The sequence below is a fragment of the Balaenoptera acutorostrata genome, chromosome 12 (assembly GCF_949987535.1).
Source record: "Balaenoptera acutorostrata chromosome 12, mBalAcu1.1, whole genome shotgun sequence".
NCBI lineage: Eukaryota > Metazoa > Chordata > Mammalia > Artiodactyla > Balaenopteridae > Balaenoptera > Balaenoptera acutorostrata.
Genome location: NC_080075.1, coordinates 29575433 through 29598895, shown reverse-complemented (window position 1 = coordinate 29598895; position 23463 = coordinate 29575433). Strand labels below are relative to the sequence as shown.

At 46.2% G+C, this 23463-nt stretch overlaps 1 protein-coding gene across 1 annotated transcript in view; it reads left to right on the top strand.

Moving 5' to 3' along the window:
• The window catches only part of LOC103001698 (uncharacterized), a 187293-nt gene that overhangs the window by 95513 nt on the left and 68317 nt on the right, over positions 1-23463 (top strand). Inside the window, exons 2-3 of the mRNA XM_057557855.1 lie at positions 2853-3119; positions 15620-15757. Of these exons, the coding sequence (XP_057413838.1) occupies positions 3059-3119; positions 15620-15757 (199 nt within the window). The 5' untranslated portion in view covers positions 2853-3058. The remainder of the gene's footprint in view (positions 1-2852; positions 3120-15619; positions 15758-23463) is intronic.

Here is a 23463-nt window from a genome sequence, read left to right as displayed (position 1 = left end):
CATTATGGGCATTGCTTCTAGGACAAGCCTTGATCTTGCATTGGATGTTACTTCCTGTCAACTTCCAGCAGCAGGAGTCTTCTTTTCAGTGCTTGATGCTTCACGAAATCGACTCTGCCCGTTGGCAGCAAATACCAGAGAGCTAGGAGACAGAGCTGGTTGCAGACCTTTCCTCTTCCAGCCTTTGGTTGCAATTCTTTGGCCCATAATTTGCTAGCTCTGGTTCCTTGGGGCCACACAGGTATCCTGCCATCCAGCTCTTTTTCTATGTGAGAGACGTTCTGAACACTGTCCCTTTTTCTTTGCACAGAAGTATATACAGTGTGGCAGTTACTGTAATCTCCTCCCCCTTGCAAACAGCCACTCTCGAATCTTGGACCTCTAGGACTCTCTGTCTTGCATGCTTGGGTGCAAGGCCAAGCAAAATGAAGAGGAGAATAATTAGAGAAAGAGGAGGACATTGGTGGAGAATTGGGAGCAGGTAAGGTGAAAGGGCACAGGAGAAAAGAGATGCATGGAGGTTTTTTGGTTTCTGTGGGAAACAAGTTGACACACTTGGGCCTCATTTTGTATTCACAGAACAGAGAGTTAACGATATAAGTAGCTAGATAGTGGAGCAACTGCCACGAAGTCTGTACACTGAAGAGAACAGTCTCACATCTAGTTTTCATTTTGTTTTATGTCATAGTACCTTATTGATAGCATTCACTGGTGTGTTTGTAGAACACAGATGTGTTCAAATGCTCTGGTTTTGTCTACATGGTTATTTCCTTGTCCTATTTGTAAGGAATCCAACATTGTAAGACATATTGCATGTTTTTCTCTTGACGATCGTTGACCTTGAAGCGTCATGAACTAAGTTGAGCTGTTGGATTTTGTGGAGAAACTTTCAAAAGGGTCTGTGAAAAAGGCATTGTGGTGAGTCGCATTATGCACCCGAGCGTAAGGAGCAGATATCTGCCACCAGCCCAACTTGGCCTGGATTGCCTCTGTTTTAGTTCCCCCGGTTAGTGCTTTTCTCCCTAACCACTCTTGTGACTGTGATCATGTGAGTAAGGGCTGAGTTGCTACTGATTTCTGTGTGAGGTAAGCTGGTTTGAGGGAGGAAATCTGTGGACCTAGTCATTTTCCTTGGTGGTAAGCTTTCAGGGGTGCAAAAAGATTGATCTTCCTGGGGACTTTTCTGGTCCCAGGAAGATAGCGCATAGATGGGACCTCCAAAGACACACATTGAATCTTTAGGCCTGTTTTTCCTATTATGAGATACGAGTTTCTTCACTGATGGGGATGATGCTTATCTGAGAAGAAATTGTGAAAGGTGGTGTAGTATAGAGGTGTGGCTTAAGCTTGTAAGTTTTCTTCAAGGTTTTTCCCCTAAGCTTCCTACTTCAGACGGCCTACTTACATGATACTAGTATGTGATGTCAGGCTAACAACTTCCTAAATACCGGCAGGCCAGATCAGTGTCTCTTTTCTCTATATTGCCATGGAAATCAAGGGTCCCGCCGAATTTTCCATCGAAACAGTTGATTTGTGTTGTCTCTGGGAATTCTGAAGGGCGTACCGTTGCTTCCTAACCGGTGTCGTTTGGGAGATCTACCTCTGTACGTCCAAATGATTCATTTTGAGGCTTTGCTCATGTGCGCAGTAAACCCTTGAATTCCCTACGACCTTCCTTTCCTCCATCTCATACCCCATTAAGCCCGCTTCAGTTTATCTCCTGCATTTCTTTGGAATCTGTCAGCTCTTCCTCAACATCCTAATACTGAACTTGCCTGTCTGTTGCGACTAGGTCCTAACTAGTGTCCATATATCTTGTTTCCTTCCAATCCATTCTTCACACAAGAAACCTTCAAAGCAAGCTGGAACATTGCTCATAAACATCGCTCACAAACATTGTTTTGAGACTAGAAAACACAGTGTTGGCCTTGAAGACTCTGCGTGGTCTAGAATCCTCTCTGCTCCTCTAGCCCCATCTTGTGCCACTTGTGCCCTCACTTTCTATGCTTCAGATACACTGAATTAACCTTAGTTCTCACTCATCTGACAGAAGTCAGTTGAGATATGATTTTTCACTGTGATTCCTCGCATTAAGGAATTTGATGATCAGGTTTTGTGTGAGGACTAAAACTAAACTGGGAAGTGGAAGAATTGAGTTTCAACCGTTTCAGTCAACACGCACGTATTAATGATACCTACGTATCGAACACCGGGCTAGGTTTCATGAGGGATCCAGAAGTTCTGGCCATCTCTGGTTTTGGATATCCCTTAGTTGTTGAGACCTTTGCGTTGTCTGGTTGCCTTTTGTCTGTTTTCCAGATGGGAAAACAGGAACAAGGGAAGTATAGGTTATTACTAGGTGGGGTTGAACAAGCGGAGCAGCAAACTGCAAAGCTGAAAGAAGAGGGACGTACTCTAGAGGGATATGATTTCCATTTTCAAGGCGCCTGCATCCTGTGCAGGGAGACAGCCTAACATAAAATGTGCCTAACAACAAATATATTGACTTCTTACTAAAAATCTCCAGTTCATGTAACCAAGGGGTTTATACCTTCTCCTTTAAAAGTGATATTCCTGGGACTTCCCTGGTGGTCCAGTGGTGAAGACTCTGCGCTTCCAATGCTAGCAGGCGTGGGTTCAATCCCTGGCTGGGGAGCTAAGATCCCACATGCTGCGCAGCCAAAGAAATGTTTTTCGAAAGTTATATTCCTGTATTATTGAATTTAGTGGTTTAGATTTTGTTTTAACGTTAAGAAGATGACAGTTTCTTTACCAGGAACAAACAAAACATAATGTAAAAATAGTTTCCCAGAAACGATGTCCATCATTCTCTTCTTCCCTTTCTCCCGCAGACTGGTGTTTCATCTTGACGAGTTCTCTGTCAGTCCGTAGGAAAGCTGTCTGGCTTGGAGGTTGCAATCCCAGGGAATTTTTCATCAGCGGGGAAGTCTCCATCACTACAGAGGAATCAAGGGAGAAGTCAGTCCCTGGTAAGTGAGATGCTCCCCCTAAACACCAACACAGCAGTCGTGTACCTTTCAAGGGGTTCAGGGGCAAGATGGGCAAGGCATTTCTGCTAACTCTTCTTAAGGATCATGGACAGTGCCCTATGCTACGAGGTAAGCGGTGACTGTTGTAATTCTTACTGGTGATCATTTCCTGTCACTGATTCTTGGCTTTCTTTGTATTTCATAGGACTGTTGTAAGTCCAATACAAAATGAGTCTTATTTTTAAAACACACTGAAATGTTTTACAAAGCCTAGCATTCTCATCTAGAGTCCTTTCAATTCTCCCCACTTTCCCGAGAGGCTACGAACACTTCACACCATGAACTAGGAGAGGGGGTAGAGCCCTTTCTGATGAAATATATCAACAAAGACAGAGTCTTAGCCTGCTTGCTCTCTGGACAGGATCTCGGACCACAAGGTCTTAAATCCTGGTATAAATGAAGGAAGTGAGGACAGTTCAACTGGCACTCTCATAACAAGAGTTCTGAAACACCTTCCAAAGAGACTGTAGCAGTAGATGAGGGAAGGGAGTGCCACAGTGTGGTATAGTACAGGGGGAGTGATCGGCTACAGCAGTGAAAAATGTGGTACCTATTGGTGTGCTCTCGGGGTTCTTGTACATGTAGCATAGATGACCTTTACAGTGGCCCTCCCACCTTCCCTCCTGCATTAGGTGTTCTTTTTTTTTTTTTTAATTTATGTTTATTTATTTATTTATTGTTTGAACTTATTTATTCTACGTATTTATTTTTTTGGCCGCACTGGGTCTTCATTGCTGTGCAAGGGCTTTCTCTAGTTATGGCTAGCGGGGGCTACTCTTGGTTGCGGTGTGCGGGCTTCTCATCGCGGTGGCTTCTCTTGTAGCGGAGCATGGGCTCTAGGCGCCTGGGCTTCGGTAGTTGAGGCTCACGGGCTCTAGAATGCAGGCTCAGTCGTTGTGGCACATGCGCTTAGTTGCTGCACGGCATGTGGGATCTTCCCAGACCAGGGCTCGAACCCGTGTCCCCTGCATTGGCAGGCGCCACCAGGGAAGCCCTAGGTGTTCTTCTATAGAGTCTAAAAACAGAGAGCACTGAGAGAAGGTAGTGGTTATTAAAGGCTCAGGATCTAAATTCTACCTGTCGCTACGCCACTTCCCAGCTGTCGATTTGACCCCATTTTTGAACGCCGACCTCATTCTTCAACTTTCTCTGCCGTTTGTATACTCACCTTGAAAACTTGTTTCTGTGATGCGTTGAGCAGACACAGGGTGGCAGGCTGCAGAGGTGGAAGCTGGTGGTCGGATATTTGTGGGCTGAATCTCCTTCAGTCCCATTCCCATTTCTGGTTGCACAGAGGCCCTACTTCCTGTGTGTGACGCAGAGCCATAGGATTGCGGGCAGGAGCCAAGTTCTCCATGCAGTAAAGACCCCAGTGTGCCTTGGTTATAGTAATCTACCTGGCTTCCTTCCCGGTAGGGAAGTGACAGGCGGCTATGCCCCTGATTTGTTCGTGGGCCTCCTGATCCAGCAGTTCCCTTGGCTCTGCCCCTGTCGTCAGCTGCCCCTAGGATAACTGTGAGCCCTTGCCACTTCTCTGGTAGATTTCCCTATTCCCCCACTATAATCACACCTGAATAAGGCAACTCAGACCTTTCAGAGATGTGTCCTGAACCTCTTGTTTTCTGAAATACCTATCTGGTGGTTGTGAGACTGAAGGCCAACGTCCCCAAGAGACTTTTTCTATTTCTCCTAGTAAAGCTAGACTCATCTTCTGTCCCCCCTTCAACTCTCCTCAAATTGTGTTCTTTCAACCCAGACCTCTGACCCTGCTTTTTACTTCTGCCATTTCATCCTCACTCCTGCTTCCTTTCCTAAATCCATACCTCTCTGTTGGCCTTCCTAGGCCTGGGCCAAGTTCCTTCCTCTTTCCTCAGTGTTTACCCCTTTCCTTCATTCTCCCATCCAACTTTCAGTCCTTCCTTTCTCACGCCTCAGTTAGCAGCATCTCAAAATTCTTAAGGTTTATTACTCATCTAGTCATTGTATTCCATTTACTTATTCAGTTCTATACCTATCTTACCTATGTATGGAAGAACAGCTGGTAGCCAAGGTGGCACCAAGAATCCCAGCAGCTCTCACTTGACGTATCCGTAGTAGTCAGCAATTTCCATTTGTTTTTCCCTCTCGGTGAGAAATGGCAGCTTCCCCGAAGAGGTGTATCTGGCAGCATTCTCCCGTTGTTGTTGAGCCCGCCTCTTCATGGCCTCTCGCTCTGGCCTCTGCTCTTGTTCGATGGGCTTTGACATGACTGGCTCAGGCACATTGGGTTCCCTCCATGGAACTCGTTGCTTGCTGAAGTCTTGGAGTAGAAATTGGGTTTGGAGCTTGGGTGGGGACTGGCGCTTAGTCCAGCAGGGGGAACAGGCTCGCGCTGGAGAGAAGCGCCAGATGAAGTTTGGTAGGGTGCAGGCCTAGGAGCAGCGGACTGAGGGACACGGGGCTGGGTATGGTTGGTCCAAGCCGGTTGGGTTGGGTTGGTCACAGTTGGCTGAGCTGGTTTGGCGGGACCTGGCAAAGAGGCAGGAGCTGGCTGGGATGAATTGACTGCAGCAGGTTGAGCTGAGTCAGTAGAACCAGGCTGGGCACGGTAAGCCCCAGCAGGCCGACGTGAGGCCAGAGACTGTGGCCTCCGAGGAGCGGGTCGAGCTTGAGGCTTGTCCCAGGCAGAAAAAGGCAGAGGTATCAACTTGACCTTCCCAGGAGGAGGCCGCTCATACTGGATGGAGAGGGACACTCTGTTTCAGCACTGCTGTCTGGTTTCTGGGCTTGGACCTGCGTTTTCTCAGGACTCTTCCCCTCACGTGGGGTATGCCGCCATGGCTGGATAGCTGGGGGTGGCTGGGGGTCTTTGGGGTTGCTTGCATTTCCCAAGAGCCGACAGGAAGAGAGCCCAGTTTTCGTCTCATTCTTCCTCCCCAGCGCATGAAGGACCTTCACAGACTCCAGCATGCGCACGCCAAGGGAGGTTCGAGGCTTTTGCAAGCTCTCTTGGAGAAGCTCAGTTTGGTGTTCCTTTCGCTTCGTGTTGGGGATTGCTGGCTTCTCTTCTGCCTTGACTTTGTTCCCTGACTGCTTGTTCTCTTCAGCCTTGTTTCTTCCTCTGGTCCTTTTGGTCTTTTCCTGCCCGTGGCTCTTAGTTTTGCTGACCTTTCTGGATGCAGCTTTCTGAGGTTTGCCTTGCGAGTGCTTGGCCGTGTTCACAGGAGCCCTGTCACTGACTGCAGCATTGCATAGAACCACTTCTCCCCCTAACAGGCACTCTGGATTCTTTGGCTGGCTTTTGGCCTTGGGAGCACCACTGATAGGCTCAGAGGCTTTCTGTTTGTTCTTCCTGGGTTGATCAGAGGGAACCTTTACGACACTTGGCTTTTCCTGCACCTGATTCACCTTAATGGCTCTGGTGTCTTTAGCTTTGATCACGTTGGGACCTTGGGATTGACCAAGATCTTTCAAAGAATTAAAGAGCTGGGGAAGGTGACTCTCCTCCGCCAGTGTCGTCATGTCTGCAAAACCACTGCTAGGTTCAGTCCCATTTTCAAGTGTCCCTAGGTCCTGACGACTGCGGCTGTTCTCTCTCAGATCAGCATTTTCAGAACCAGGCTGCTCCTCTTGGCTGAGGGGATCGGTGCAGGCCAGCGGCTGGTGAATATCAGGGATTCCTAAAGGGCGTAGTGGAGGATCTTGGTTCTCTGTTGGGATCTGGTAGGCATCCAGAGGCTTTGAAAGCTTGGTTTTGATATCATCCACGTTCTTACTCTCTGTTTGTCCCTGGCTTGGAGCTGGAGGCAGGGCCAGGAGACGACTGGCACTCTGGACTGGAGCTGTCACTGAAATGTCCCCAAGTTCAGACGGTGGGTTACTCTCAAGTATGTGACTGTTTCTGGTACTGCAGGACTTGGGGAGTTGTTGAGTTTGTGTCACACGAAACGTCTGGCTCGGAGGTCGCAATCCCAGGGAATTGTTCATCACCGGGGAAGTCTCCGTCACTACAAAGGGATCAAGGGAGAAGTCAGTCCCTGGGAAGTGAGATGCTCCCCCTAAACACCAACACAGCAGTCATGTACCTTTCAAGGGGTTCAGGGGCAAGATGGGCAAGGCATTTCTGCTAACTCTTCTTAAGGACCATGGACAGTGCCCTATGCTACGAGGTAAGCGGTGACTGTTGTAATTCTTACTGGTGATCATTTCCTGTCACTGATTCTTGGCTTTCTTTGTATTTCATAGGACTGTTGTAAGTCCAATACAAAATGAGTCTTATTTTTAAAACACACTGAAATGTTTTACAAAGCCTAGCATTCTCATCTAGAGTCCTTTCAATTCTCCCCACTTTCCCGAGAGGCTACGAACACTTCACACCATGAACTAGGAGAGGGGGTAGAGCCCTTTCTGATGAAATGTATCAACAAAGACAGAGTCTCAGCCTGCTTGCTCTCTGGACAGGATCTCAGACCACAAGGTCTTAAATCCTGGTATAAATGAAGGAAGTGAGGACAGTTCAACTGGCACTCTCACAACGAGAGTTCTGAAACACCTTCCAAAGAGACTATAGCAGTAGATGAGGGAAGGGAGTGCTACAGTGTGGTAGTACAGGGGGAATGATCGGCTACAGCAGTGAAAAATGTGGTACCTATTGGTGTGCTCTCGGGGTTCTTGTACATGTAGCATAGATGACCTTTACAGTGTCCCTCCCACCTTCCCACCTGCATTAGGTTTGTTTTTTTTTTTTAATTTATGTTTATTTATTTATTGTTTGAACTTATTTGTTCTACGTATTTATTTTTTTGGCCGCACTGGGTCTTCATCGCTGTGCACGGGCTTTCTCTAGTTGGCGGCTAGCGGGGGCTGCTCTTGGTTGCGGTGTGCGGGCTTCTCATCGCGGTGGCGTCTGTTGCTGCGGAGCATGGGCTGCAGGCGCGTGGGCTTCGGTAGTTGCGGCTCACGGGCTCTAGAATGCAGGCTCAGTCGTTGTGGCACATGGGCTTAGTTGCTCCACGGCATGTGGGATCTTCCCAGACCAGGGCTCGAACCCGTGTCCCCCGCATTGCATTGACAGGCGGATTCTTCACCACGGCGCCACCAGGGAAGCCCTAGGTGTTCTTCTATAGAGTCTCAAAACAGAGGGCACTGAGCGAAGGTAGTGGTTATTAAAGGCTCGGGATCTAAATTCTACCTGTCTCTACACCACTTCCCAGCTGTCGATTTGACCCCACTTTTGAACGCCAACCTCATTCTTCAACTTTCTCTGCCGTTTGTATACTCACCTTGAAAACTTGTTTCTGTGATGCGTTGAGCAGACACAGGGTGGCAGATTGCAGAGGTGGAAGCTGGTGGTCGGATATTTGTGGGCTCGATCTCCTTCAGTCCCATTCCCATTTCTGGTTGCACAGAGGCCCTACTTCCTGTGTGTGACGCAGAGCCATAGGATTGCGGGCAGGAGCCAAGTTCTCCATACAGTAAAGACCCCAGTGTGCCTTGGTTATAGTAATCTACCTGGCTTCCTTCCTGGTAGGGAGGTGACAGGCGGCTATGCCCCTGATTTGGAATCTGAGATGGTGTTCCCTGAGCAAGGCTGGCAGAAAGCGATGGATATAGAGGGACCATGTTATTGGCGTCTGAAGTTTTATCATAGTGGGCTGCCATAAACATGGAGGAAGCAACTGTGTGCCGGTCAGTGAGTGCCAGAGTAAAGTCTCCGGGTGAAGAAGAATTCTTTTCAGTGCTTCGTGTGATGTCCCACCGAAGAACGCCTGGATAGGAAGGAGCTGAAGTGGAGATCTGGCTGTGGTCAGTAACTCCAGATACCGTAGTCGTGCTAGAATGTTGGTAAAGGTAGGCACTACCCGTGAGTGTCTGGAAAGAGGTACCAGTAGCTGATGGCGAACTGACGGCAGGGGCAGAGACTCTGGAGAAGTTGCAGACACTTCGTGTTAGGGAAGTTGCATTGCTCATCACAGGAAGAGAATGCTGCAGAGATTTCAGAGTTCCAAGTAGAGATGGATTTTGGAAATTTTCTGTAAGAACAAGAGGGTCATGAAAAACTCAGGGAGGTTGAGAAATTCTCAGTCCGTTTGAGGAACAGCATTATCTTAAGGTTCTTGCTATCAGGACACCTCTACTATCAATACTTGCTGAGAAACCCAAAATCAGACAGTTAATGATGGCTGTAAGGACTGAGCAGTTTTCCACTCTTCTGTATTAACTGCCTGTGCTCCCATCTTGGGCACAGATGGGCAGAAGAGCCAAGTGGTATGGTTCAGACATTGTTCTCTAGGCTGGAAGCAACCTTCTCCCTGCCCTGTCTTTCCCTTCAGCCTGCACTCGTATTGACTTCTATGCTACTTCCTAGACTGGAAGCATTTTAGAACTAGGAGGCCCTTAGAGAACTTCGATTTTCTCAGTCTCATTTCGTGAGTAAGGAAACTGAGGCTCAGAGAGGTCGGGTTGACTTGTTCAAGTTCTCTCATTATGTTAGTATCATTACCAGGTTCCAGAACCTACGTATCCTGACTTCCTTGCCAGGACTCTACTCTGAGCATGATACTGCCAGAAAGCAGGAGAAATAGAACTTACAATATAGGCATTTTTTTGGTCCATTAGAAAACAGTACGGCTATTACCATTGTCGTCTTCAGTGTCTCCCTTTGCTTGTACAGTTCCCATGCTATTACCTAGAGTTGACGTATAGCTCAGTCCAACTGGTGAATTGTGAAAGAGTCATTTTTGCCCTCTTCAAGCCTGGATTCTCATCCTACCTCAAAATGATTACCCGCAAGTGGATATCTTAAGTGCTTTTGGAAAGAGAAAAGTTATCTGATGACTTCGGATTACTCATCTATAAAGTGGTTATAACACCACCACCAATAATAATAGCAGTAATAATTAATAGATGAATAAGCTGATATATTGCATCTGATTTATATGGAGGAAGATACAATAAGTTCTAGAAAGACAAAGAAAAATCATGACAAGCACATTACATAACGAAAAAGGAATCCATAGATATTAATGAAAACTGGGGTATGTGGCAAGTATCAAAGCCTAATGAATTTACTAACAAATGACATTCTGTACCATCCATGCAATATTAGGAAAGTGAATGTTGCCCGCTCTATTTTAGTGAATGCTATTAACCAAAACACACGATAGAGGTGATAGAGGTGAATGAATTCCTAGCCAATGCATACAGACAGAGACGGTATATCAGTAAACAATGCCTAACAAGCAACAGAATGCAATAAATGTGAATGTATAGGTAGCCACAACATATATAGACAAGTATTGCAATGAAAAGCGGTACGAAGCAGACAGCAAAATAATAAGGGTAAAAGAGTTTCATGATTGTGCTCATTCATATTTTTACCCAGCAAGTAACAGGTATTCAGCCTAGGAGAAATATATATTTCAATGAATATAACTTATATAATAAGCAGAAAGGAAGCTTAAAAAGTATCAGGAAGGTTTTTGTATTTATCCTAGAACTTAGATTAGAATTATCTTCAACATCCAGGAAGATGACATCCCAAAACCTCAAAAAACCATCATCCCTAGAATCCAACGAAAAAAGATTTTCAAATGTAAGAAAATCCAAAGGACTCCACAACATTGTTTTCGATAAATGTGGATGTTTGTTTTTTTTTTTCTTTTGCCGCGCCGCGTGGCCCTGGCCGTGAAAGCACCGAGTCCTAAGCACTGGACCGCCAGGGAATTCCCTAAATGGGGAATTAGAGATGTGGGGCTTGACTTTTTCTTTTTCTCCTTCGGTAGCTAAGATCTACAAGCGAACGATGGCTGTTGATCAATGTGCTCTCTGTGTTAGGAAGGAAATAACTGTGAAAATGAAAAGCAGCCTTGCCTTAGAACCTACATATCACACAAAGGAAATAGTCCTTCTGATTCAATTTAGAAGATGCCACTTAAAATGTTTAATTGGTAAAATGTCTACCTAGTTTAAAAATTTAGAAAGAATAAAACACTGAAAATCAGCCCCCTAGATAACCACTTTGGTTTCTTGTTTATAGGAAGCATCATTTCTAAAACATATTTCTAAAATGTTTATATTCAAAACTGTCAAGTGCCAACTGTATTCAGAGAGGCAATAAAAGAAAGAAAACGGAGTATGACTTTTCTGATAAGCTGCCTTTCCTGGTGATCCCCTGTTCTGGCCTGACTTTCCTTCTTAGTCTGTTAATGTAAGGATTTGCTACCATCAACTTTGTTTTGCCCTGCTCTGAGCAGATTTCCCTCTGTGCTGTTTCTGCTTTAATTTAAAATCTTTGGTTCCCATCAGCATTCCATTGCAAACTACGTTTTTCTTGAGAGCCCCTCTATGCTTTCCCTCTTGATTCTTATATTTTTTTTCCCATCTCTTGGTTCCTGTTGGCCTGTGCTAATGAAAACAATCCTCAACTTCCTTACGTTTGACTCTGTGCCTCCCTATATAGCCCAGTACTCTCCATCCTCTCTCCCTATTCTCTCTTTTCAGCTGGTCGCAGTACTAGTGGAGGGAGACCATTAGAGATGAAACATCTTGGTATATATTGCTAGTTTTCTATGTCACCTGGCTTTTCTATGTTTCTGTTGAAACCCTCTTGAGAAGTCTCTGATTTCATTTTCTCCATGGGTACCCTTTAAGGCTCAATACTGGAAAGGAAGGGGATCAGAGTGATCAACCCAATGTGGTAGCCTAACGTAACAGATAAGGAAAGCAGCAGGCTTTGTGAGACAGTCAGCGATTCGTCCAAAGTCACACAGATAGTAAACGTCCAAGTCAAAACTGAAGTTAGGTCTCCAGACTTGTAGTTCAATACTTTCCCTCATCATTCCCTGCTATGTTGAATCTCCTACTCAATTTAGGGGCCAAAGAAATCGAACGCAAAACTTTCCAAAGTGTCTTTTCTTACCTGACATGGTCAGAGAAGAGGAACCATCAACTGCAGGTACAAGGGCTGAGGAGACAACACTAGAGGATGTCTGAGTGGCTGCAGCTGAACGGCGCACGTGTCCAGTCCAGAGGTCACTGGTTACTGGTCCAAACAGCTCCACGGAAACCCCAAGACTCTACCAAGTGGTAGTAGGTTTGGTAGGAGAGTGATGTCACAAAGCAGGCAGTTGGAAGGTATGAGCTAGCCAATAGGGAGGTCCGATCCCCAAGAGGAAGGCGGGGTTGGGTGAAGAGAGTGTAGGAGAGCTAAAACAACACCTACATTTCTGAGCTCTGGGGAGGAAATCCTAGAAGACAGACTTACCTCCCCCAGGCTCTTCCATTAGGGAAATCATTGCAACATTTCTTACAGACGTTCATTAATATAATGAACTAACAGTTGCTTATATTCTACAGAGTATTCTATTTTATGTATCATATACTTAGAGCTATAGAGATCTTAACTTAATTAATATCCTTAGGAAGGAAAGTGCCATCTAGTTTGAACTATTAACAGTTGTTCTGAAATCATATGTGTCTAATGAGTGAACTGATAGCAGCTTTCAAGGAGCAAAAGTAGGGATGAAGAAGCTCTTTTTGTAGCTTGGTTCAAGAGTAGGGTGAAGTTTGTTGAGTGTACCTTGTGGAGAATGTTGTGGTCCAAGGCTCTTCTCTTCGAGTTTCTTCTCCTTGACTCCTGCCTTCCTTGGGCTGGGCTAGGCTGGGGGCCAGGTTGGACTTGCGACTTAGCATTTCTCTTCCGCTTTCTTCTTCTTTTTTTTTTTTTTTTTTTCCTTCCATTATGGGCATTGCTTCTAGGACAAGCCTTGATCTTGCATTGGATGTTACTTCCTGTCAACTTCCAGCAGCAGGAGTCTTCTTTTCAGTGCTTGATGCTTCACGAAATCGACTCTGCCCGTTGGCAGCAAATACCAGAGAGCTAGGAGACAGAGCTGGTTGCAGACCTTTCCTCTTCCAGCCTTTGGTTGCAATTCTTTGGCCCATAATTTGCTAGCTCTGGTTCCTTGGGGCCACACAGGTATCCTGCCATCCAGCTCTTTTTCTATGTGAGAGACGTTCTGAACACTGTCCCTTTTTCTTTGCACAGAAGTATATACAGTGTGGCAGTTACTGTAATCTCCTCCCCCTTGCAAACAGCCACTCTCGAATCTTGGACCTCTAGGACTCTCTGTCTTGCATGCTTGGGTGCAAGGCCAAGCAAAATGAAGAGGAGAATAATTAGAGAAAGAGGAGGACATTGGTGGAGAATTGGGAGCAGGTAAGGTGAAAGGGCACAGGAGAAAAGAGATGCATGGAGGTTTTTTGGTTTCTGTGGGAAACAAGTTGACACACTTGGGCCTCATTTTGTATTCACAGAACAGAGAGTTAACGATATAAGTAGCTAGATAGTGGAGCAACTGCCACGAAGTCTGTACACTGAAGAGAACAGTCTCACATCTAGTTTTCATTTTGTTTTATGTCATAGTACCTTATTGATAGCATTCACTGGTGTGTTTGTAGAACACAGATGTGTTCAAATGCTCTGGTTTTGTCTACATGGTTATTTCCTTGTCCTATTTGTAAGGAATCCAACATTGTAAGACATATTGCATGTTTTTCTCTTGACGATCGTTGACCTTGAAGCGTCATGAACTAAGTTGAGCTGTTGGATTTTGTGGAGAAACTTTCAAAAGGGTCTGTGAAAAAGGCATTGTGGTGAGTCGCATTATGCACCCGAGCGTAAGGAGCAGATATCTGCCACCAGCCCAACTTGGCCTGGATTGCCTCTGTTTTAGTTCCCCCGGTTAGTGCTTTTCTCCCTAACCACTCTTGTGACTGTGATCATGTGAGTAAGGGCTGAGTTGCTACTGATTTCTGTGTGAGGTAAGCTGGTTTGAGGGAGGAAATCTGTGGACCTAGTCATTTTCCTTGGTGGTAAGCTTTCAGGGGTGCAAAAAGATTGATCTTCCTGGGGACTTTTCTGGTCCCAGGAAGATAGCGCATAGATGGGACCTCCAAAGACACACATTGAATCTTTAGGCCTGTTTTTCCTATTATGAGATACGAGTTTCTTCACTGATGGGGATGATGCTTATCTGAGAAGAAATTGTGAAAGGTGGTGTAGTATAGAGGTGTGGCTTAAGCTTGTAAGTTTTCTTCAAGGTTTTTCCCCTAAGCTTCCTACTTCAGACGGCCTACTTACATGATACTAGTATGTGATGTCAGGCTAACAACTTCCTAAATACCGGCAGGCCAGATCAGTGTCTCTTTTCTCTATATTGCCATGGAAATCAAGGGTCCCGCCGAATTTTCCATCGAAACAGTTGATTTGTGTTGTCTCTGGGAATTCTGAAGGGCGTACCGTTGCTTCCTAACCGGTGTCGTTTGGGAGATCTACCTCTGTACGTCCAAATGATTCATTTTGAGGCTTTGCTCATGTGCGCAGTAAACCCTTGAATTCCCTACGACCTTCCTTTCCTCCATCTCATACCCCATTAAGCCCGCTTCAGTTTATCTCCTGCATTTCTTTGGAATCTGTCAGCTCTTCCTCAACATCCTAATACTGAACTTGCCTGTCTGTTGCGACTAGGTCCTAACTAGTGTCCATATATCTTGTTTCCTTCCAATCCATTCTTCACACAAGAAACCTTCAAAGCAAGCTGGAACATTGCTCATAAACATCGCTCACAAACATTGTTTTGAGACTAGAAAACACAGTGTTGGCCTTGAAGACTCTGCGTGGTCTAGAATCCTCTCTGCTCCTCTAGCCCCATCTTGTGCCACTTGTGCCCTCACTTTCTATGCTTCAGATACACTGAATTAACCTTAGTTCTCACTCATCTGACAGAAGTCAGTTGAGATATGATTTTTCACTGTGATTCCTCGCATTAAGGAATTTGATGATCAGGTTTTGTGTGAGGACTAAAACTAAACTGGGAAGTGGAAGAATTGAGTTTCAACCGTTTCAGTCAACACGCACGTATTAATGATACCTACGTATCGAACACCGGGCTAGGTTTCATGAGGGATCCAGAAGTTCTGGCCATCTCTGGTTTTGGATATCCCTTAGTTGTTGAGACCTTTGCGTTGTCTGGTTGCCTTTTGTCTGTTTTCCAGATGGGAAAACAGGAACAAGGGAAGTATAGGTTATTACTAGGTGGGGTTGAACAAGCGGAGCAGCAAACTGCAAAGCTGAAAGAAGAGGGACGTACTCTAGAGGGATATGATTTCCATTTTCAAGGCGCCTGCATCCTGTGCAGGGAGACAGCCTAACATAAAATGTGCCTAACAACAAATATATTGACTTCTTACTAAAAATCTCCAGTTCATGTAACCAAGGGGTTTATACCTTCTCCTTTAAAAGTGATATTCCTGGGACTTCCCTGGTGGTCCAGTGGTGAAGACTCTGCGCTTCCAATGCTAGCAGGCGTGGGTTCAATCCCTGGCTGGGGAGCTAAGATCCCACATGCTGCGCAGCCAAAGAAATGTTTTTCGAAAGTTATATTCCTGTATTATTGAATTTAGTGGTTTAGATTTTGTTTTAACGTTAAGAAGATGACAGTTTCTTTACCAGGAACAAACAAAACATAATGTAAAAATAGTTTCCCAGAAACGATGTCCATCATTCTCTTCTTCCCTTTCTCCCGCAGACTGGTGTTTCATCTTGACGAGTTCTCTGTCAGTCCGTAGGAAAGCTGTCTGGCTTGGAGGTTGCAATCCCAGGGAATTTTTCATCAGCGGGGAAGTCTCCATCACTACAGAGGAATCAAGGGAGAAGTCAGTCCCTGGTAAGTGAGATGCTCCCCCTAAACACCAACACAGCAGTCGTGTACCTTTCAAGGGGTTCAGGGGCAAGATGGGCAAGGCATTTCTGCTAACTCTTCTTAAGGATCATGGACAGTGCCCTATGCTACGAGGTAAGCGGTGACTGTTGTAATTCTTACTGGTGATCATTTCCTGTCACTGATTCTTGGCTTTCTTTGTATTTCATAGGACTGTTGTAAGTCCAATACAAAATGAGTCTTATTTTTAAAACACACTGAAATGTTTTACAAAGCCTAGCATTCTCATCTAGAGTCCTTTCAATTCTCCCCACTTTCCCGAGAGGCTACGAACACTTCACACCATGAACTAGGAGAGGGGGTAGAGCCCTTTCTGATGAAATATATCAACAAAGACAGAGTCTTAGCCTGCTTGCTCTCTGGACAGGATCTCGGACCACAAGGTCTTAAATCCTGGTATAAATGAAGGAAGTGAGGACAGTTCAACTGGCACTCTCATAACAAGAGTTCTGAAACACCTTCCAAAGAGACTGTAGCAGTAGATGAGGGAAGGGAGTGCCACAGTGTGGTATAGTACAGGGGGAGTGATCGGCTACAGCAGTGAAAAATGTGGTACCTATTGGTGTGCTCTCGGGGTTCTTGTACATGTAGCATAGATGACCTTTACAGTGGCCCTCCCACCTTCCCTCCTGCATTAGGTGTTCTTTTTTTTTTTTTTAATTTATGTTTATTTATTTATTTATTGTTTGAACTTATTTATTCTACGTATTTATTTTTTTGGCCGCACTGGGTCTTCATTGCTGTGCAAGGGCTTTCTCTAGTTATGGCTAGCGGGGGCTACTCTTGGTTGCGGTGTGCGGGCTTCTCATCGCGGTGGCTTCTCTTGTAGCGGAGCATGGGCTCTAGGCGCCTGGGCTTCGGTAGTTGAGGCTCACGGGCTCTAGAATGCAGGCTCAGTCGTTGTGGCACATGCGCTTAGTTGCTGCACGGCATGTGGGATCTTCCCAGACCAGGGCTCGAACCCGTGTCCCCTGCATTGGCAGGCGCCACCAGGGAAGCCCTAGGTGTTCTTCTATAGAGTCTAAAAACAGAGAGCACTGAGAGAAGGTAGTGGTTATTAAAGGCTCAGGATCTAAATTCTACCTGTCGCTACGCCACTTCCCAGCTGTCGATTTGACCCCATTTTTGAACGCCGACCTCATTCTTCAACTTTCTCTGCCGTTTGTATACTCACCTTGAAAACTTGTTTCTGTGATGCGTTGAGCAGACACAGGGTGGCAGGCTGCAGAGGTGGAAGCTGGTGGTCGGATATTTGTGGGCTGAATCTCCTTCAGTCCCATTCCCATTTCTGGTTGCACAGAGGCCCTACTTCCTGTGTGTGACGCAGAGCCATAGGATTGCGGGCAGGAGCCAAGTTCTCCATGCAGTAAAGACCCCAGTGTGCCTTGGTTATAGTAATCTACCTGGCTTCCTTCCCGGTAGGGAAGTGACAGGCGGCTATGCCCCTGATTTGTTCGTGGGCCTCCTGATCCAGCAGTTCCCTTGGCTCTGCCCCTGTCGTCAGCTGCCCCTAGGATAACTGTGAGCCCTTGCCACTTCTCTGGTAGATTTCCCTATTCCCCCACTATAATCACACCTGAATAAGGCAACTCAGACCTTTCAGAGATGTGTCCTGAACCTCTTGTTTTCTGAAATACCTATCTGGTGGTTGTGAGACTGAAGGCCAACGTCCCCAAGAGACTTTTTCTATTTCTCCTAGTAAAGCTAGACTCATCTTCTGTCCCCTTCAACTCTCCTCAAATTGTGTTCTTTCAACCCAGACCTCTGACCCTGCTTTTTACTTCTGCCATTTCATCCTCACTCCTGCTTCCTTTCCTAAATCCATACCTCTCTGTTGGCCTTCCTAGGCCTGGGCCAAGTTCCTTCCTCTTTCCTCAGTGTTTACCCCTTTCCTTCATTCTCCCATCCAACTTTCAGTCCTTCCTTTCTCACGCCTCAGTTAGCAGCATCTCAAAATTCTTAAGGTTTATTACTCATCTAGTCATTGTATTCCATTTACTTATTCAGTTCTATACCTATCTTACCTATGTATGGAAGAACAGCTGGTAGCCAAGGTGGCACCAAGAATCCCAGCAGCTCTCACTTGACGTATCCGTAGTAGTCAGCAATTTCCATTTGTTTTTCCCTCTCGGTGAGAAATGGCAGCTTCCCCGAAGAGGTGTATCTGGCAGCATTCTCCCGTTGTTGTTGAGCCCGCCTCTTCATGGCCTCTCGCTCTGGCCTCTGCTCTTGTTCGATGGGCTTTGACATGACTGGCTCAGGCACGTTGGGTTCCCTCCATGGAACTCGTTGCTTGCTGAAGTCTTGGAGTAGAAATTGGGTTTGGAGCTTGGGTGGGGACTGGCGCTTAGTCCCAGCAGGGGGAACAGGCTCGCGCTGGAGAGAAGCGCCAGATGAAGTTTGGTAGGGTGCAGGCCTAGGAGCAGCGGACTGAGGGACACGGGGCTGGGTATGGTTGGTCCAAGCCGGTTGGGTTGGGTTGGTCACAGTTGGCTGAGCTGGTTTGGCGGGACCTGGCAAAGAGGCAGGAGCTGGCTGGGATGAATTGACTGCAGCAGGTTGAGCTGAGTCAGTAGAACCAGGCTGGGCACGGTAAGCCCCAGCAGGCCGACGTGAGGCCAGAGACTGTGGCCTCCGAGGAGCGGGTCGAGCTTGAGGCTTGTCCCAGGCAGAAAAAGGCAGAGGTATCAACTTGACCTTCCCAGGAGGAGGCCGCTCATACTGGGATGGAGAGGGACACTCTGTTTCAGCACTGCTGTCTGGTTTCTGGGCTTGGACCTGCGTTTTCTCAGGACTCTTCCCCTCACGTGGGGTATGCCGCCATGGCTGGATAGCTGGGGGTGGCTGGGGGTCTTTGGGGTTGCTTGCATTTCCCAAGAGCCGACAGGAAGAGAGCCCAGTTTTCGTCTCATTCTTCCTCCCCAGCGCATGAAGGACCTTCACAGACTCCAGCATGCGCACGCCAAGGGAGGTTCGAGGCTTTTGCAAGCTCTCTTGGAGAAGCTCAGTTTGGTGTTCCTTTCGCTTCGTGTTGGGGATTGCTGGCTTCTCTTCTGCCTTGACTTTGTTCCCTGACTGCTTGTTCTCTTCAGCCTTGTTTCTTCCTCTGGTCCTTTTGGTCTTTTCCTGCCCGTGGCTCTTAGTTTTGCTGACCTTTCTGGATGCAGCTTTCTGAGGTTTGCCTTGCGAGTGCTTGGCCGTGTTCACAGGAGCCCTGTCACTGACTGCAGCATTGCATAGAACCACTTCTCCCCCTAACAGGCACTCTGGATTCTTTGGCTGGCTTTTGGCCTTGGGAGCACCACTGATAGGCTCAGAGGCTTTCTGTTTGTTCTTCCTGGGTTGATGAGAGGGAACCTTTACGACACTTGGCTTTTCCTGCACCTGATTCACCTTAATGGCTCTGGTGTCTTTAGCTTTGATCACGTTGGGACCTTGGGATTGACCAAGATCTTTCAAAGAATTAAAGAGCTGGGGAAGGTGACTCTCCTCCGCCAGTGTCGTCATGTCTGCAAAACCACTGCTAGGTTCAGTCCCATTTTCAAGTGTCCCTAGGTCCTGACGACTGCGGCTGTTCTCTCTCAGATCAGCATTTTCAGAACCAGGCTGCTCCTCTTGGCTGAGGGGATCGGTGCAGGCCAGCGGCTGGTGAATATCAGGGATTCCTAAAGGGCGTAGTGGAGGATCTTGGTTCTCTGTTGGGATCTGGTAGGCATCCAGAGGCTTTGAAAGCTTGGTTTTGATATCATCCACGTTCTTACTCTCTGTTTGTCCCTGGCTTGGAGCTGGAGGCAGGGCCAGGAGACGACTGGCACTCTGGACTGGAGCTGTCACTGAAATGTCCCCAAGTTCAGACGGTGGGTTACTCTCAAGTATGTGACTGTTTCTGGTACTGCAGGACTTGGGGAGTTGTTGAGTTTGTGTCACACGAAACGTCTGGCTCGGAGGTCGCAATCCCAGGGAATTGTTCATCACCGGGGAAGTCTCCGTCACTACAAAGGGATCAAGGGAGAAGTCAGTCCCTGGGAAGTGAGATGCTCCCCCTAAACACCAACACAGCAGTCATGTACCTTTCAAGGGGTTCAGGGGCAAGATGGGCAAGGCATTTCTGCTAACTCTTCTTAAGGACCATGGACAGTGCCCTATGCTACGAGGTAAGCGGTGACTGTTGTAATTCTTACTGGTGATCATTTCCTGTCACTGATTCTTGGCTTTCTTTGTATTTCATAGGACTGTTGTAAGTCCAATACAAAATGAGTCTTATTTTTAAAACACACTGAAATGTTTTACAAAGCCTAGCATTCTCATCTAGAGTCCTTTCAATTCTCCCCACTTTCCCGAGAGGCTACGAACACTTCACACCATGAACTAGGAGAGGGGGTAGAGCCCTTTCTGATGAAATGTATCAACAAAGACAGAGTCTCAGCCTGCTTGCTCTCTGGACAGGATCTCAGACCACAAGGTCTTAAATCCTGGTATAAATGAAGGAAGTGAGGACAGTTCAACTGGCACTCTCACAACGAGAGTTCTGAAACACCTTCCAAAGAGACTATAGCAGTAGATGAGGGAAGGGAGTGCTACAGTGTGGTAGTACAGGGGGAATGATCGGCTACAGCAGTGAAAAATGTGGTACCTATTGGTGTGCTCTCGGGGTTCTTGTACATGTAGCATAGATGACCTTTACAGTGTCCCTCCCACCTTCCCACCTGCATTAGGTTTGTTTTTTTTTTTTAATTTATGTTTATTTATTTATTGTTTGAACTTATTTGTTCTACGTATTTATTTTTTTGGCCGCACTGGGTCTTCATCGCTGTGCACGGGCTTTCTCTAGTTGGCGGCTAGCGGGGGCTGCTCTTGGTTGCGGTGTGCGGGCTTCTCATCGCGGTGGCGTCTGTTGCTGCGGAGCATGGGCTGCAGGCGCGTGGGCTTCGGTAGTTGCGGCTCACGGGCTCTAGAATGCAGGCTCAGTCGTTGTGGCACATGGGCTTAGTTGCTCCACGGCATGTGGGATCTTCCCAGACCAGGGCTCGAACCCGTGTCCCCCGCATTGCATTGACAGGCGGATTCTTCACCACGGCGCCACCAGGGAAGCCCTAGGTGTTCTTCTATAGAGTCTCAAAACAGAGGGCACTGAGCGAAGGTAGTGGTTATTAAAGGCTCGGGATCTAAATTCTACCTGTCTCTACACCACTTCCCAGCTGTCGATTTGACCCCACTTTTGAACGCCAACCTCATTCTTCAACTTTCTCTGCCGTTTGTATACTCACCTTGAAAACTTGTTTCTGTGATGCGTTGAGCAGACACAGGGTGGCAGATTGCAGAGGTGGAAGCTGGTGGTCGGATATTTGTGGGCTCGATCTCCTTCAGTCCCATTCCCATTTCTGGTTGCACAGAGGCCCTACTTCCTGTGTGTGACGCAGAGCCATAGGATTGCGGGCAGGAGCCAAGTTCTCCATACAGTAAAGACCCCAGTGTGCCTTGGTTATAGTAATCTACCTGGCTTCCTTCCTGGTAGGGAGGTGACAGGCGGCTATGCCCCTGATTTGGAATCTGAGATGGTGTTCCCTGAGCAAGGCTGGCAGAAAGCGATGGATATAGAGGGACCATGTTATTGGCGTCTGAAGTTTTATCATAGTGGGCTGCCATAAACATGGAGGAAGCAACTGTGTGCCGGTCAGTGAGTGCCAGAGTAAAGTCTCCGGGTGAAGAAGAATTCTTTTCAGTGCTTCGTGTGATGTCCCACCGAAGAACGCCTGGATAGGAAGGAGCTGAAGTGGAGATCTGGCTGTGGTCAGTAACTCCAGATACCGTAGTCGTGCTAGAATGTTGGTAAAGGTAGGCACTACCCGTGAGTGTCTGGAAAGAGGTACCAGTAGCTGATGGCGAACTGACGGCAGGGGCAGAGACTCTGGAGAAGTTGCAGACACTTCGTGTTAGGGAAGTTGCATTGCTCATCACAGGAAGAGAATGCTGCAGAGATTTCAGAGTTCCAAGTAGAGATGGATTTTGGAAATTTTCTGTAAGAACAAGAGGGTCATGAAAAACTCAGGGAGGTTGAGAAATTCTCAGTCCGTTTGAGGAACAGCATTATCTTAAGGTTCTTGCTATCAGGACACCTCTACTATCAATACTTGCTGAGAAACCCAAAATCAGACAGTTAATGATGGCTGTAAGGACTGAGCAGTTTTCCACTCTTCTGTATTAACTGCCTGTGCTCCCATCTTGGGCACAGATGGGCAGAAGAGCCAAGTGGTATGGTTCAGACATTGTTCTCTAGGCTGGAAGCAACCTTCTCCCTGCCCTGTCTTTCCCTTCAGCCTGCACTCGTATTGACTTCTATGCTACTTCCTAGACTGGAAGCATTTTAGAACTAGGAGGCCCTTAGAGAACTTCGATTTTCTCAGTCTCATTTCGTGAGTAAGGAAACTGAGGCTCAGAGAGGTCGGGTTGACTTGTTCAAGTTCTCTCATTATGTTAGTATCATTACCAGGTTCCAGAACCTACGTATCCTGACTTCCTTGCCAGGACTCTACTCTGAGCATGATACTGCCAGAAAGCAGGAGAAATAGAACTTACAATATAGGCATTTTTTTGGTCCATTAGAAAACAGTACGGCTATTACCATTGTCGTCTTCAGTGTCTCCCTTTGCTTGTACAGTTCCCATGCTATTACCTAGAGTTGACGTATAGCTCAGTCCAACTGGTGAATTGTGAAAGAGTCATTTTTGCCCTCTTCAAGCCTGGATTCTCATCCTACCTCAAAATGATTACCCGCAAGTGGATATCTTAAGTGCTTTTGGAAAGAGAAAAGTTATCTGATGACTTCGGATTACTCATCTATAAAGTGGTTATAACACCACCACCAATAATAATAGCAGTAATAATTAATAGATGAATAAGCTGATATATTGCATCTGATTTATATGGAGGAAGATACAATAAGTTCTAGAAAGACAAAGAAAAATCATGACAAGCACATTACATAACGAAAAAGGAATCCATAGATATTAATGAAAACTGGGGTATGTGGCAAGTATCAAAGCCTAATGAATTTACTAACAAATGACATTCTGTACCATCCATGCAATATTAGGAAAGTGAATGTTGCCCGCTCTATTTTAGTGAATGCTATTAACCAAAACACACGATAGAGGTGATAGAGGTGAATGAATTCCTAGCCAATGCATACAGACAGAGACGGTATATCAGTAAACAATGCCTAACAAGCAACAGAATGCAATAAATGTGAATGTATAGGTAGCCACAACATATATAGACAAGTATTGCAATGAAAAGCGGTACGAAGCAGACAGCAAAATAATAAGGGTAAAAGAGTTTCATGATTGTGCTCATTCATATTTTTACCCAGCAAGTAACAGGTATTCAGCCTAGGAGAAATATATATTTCAATGAATATAACTTATATAATAAGCAGAAAGGAAGCTTAAAAAGTATCAGGAAGGTTTTTGTATTTATCCTAGAACTTAGATTAGAATTATCTTCAACATCCAGGAAGATGACATCCCAAAACCTCAAAAAACCATCATCCCTAGAATCCAACGAAAAAAGATTTTCAAATGTAAGAAAATCCAAAGGACTCCACAACATTGTTTTCGATAAATGTGGATGTTTGTTTTTTTTTTTCTTTTGCC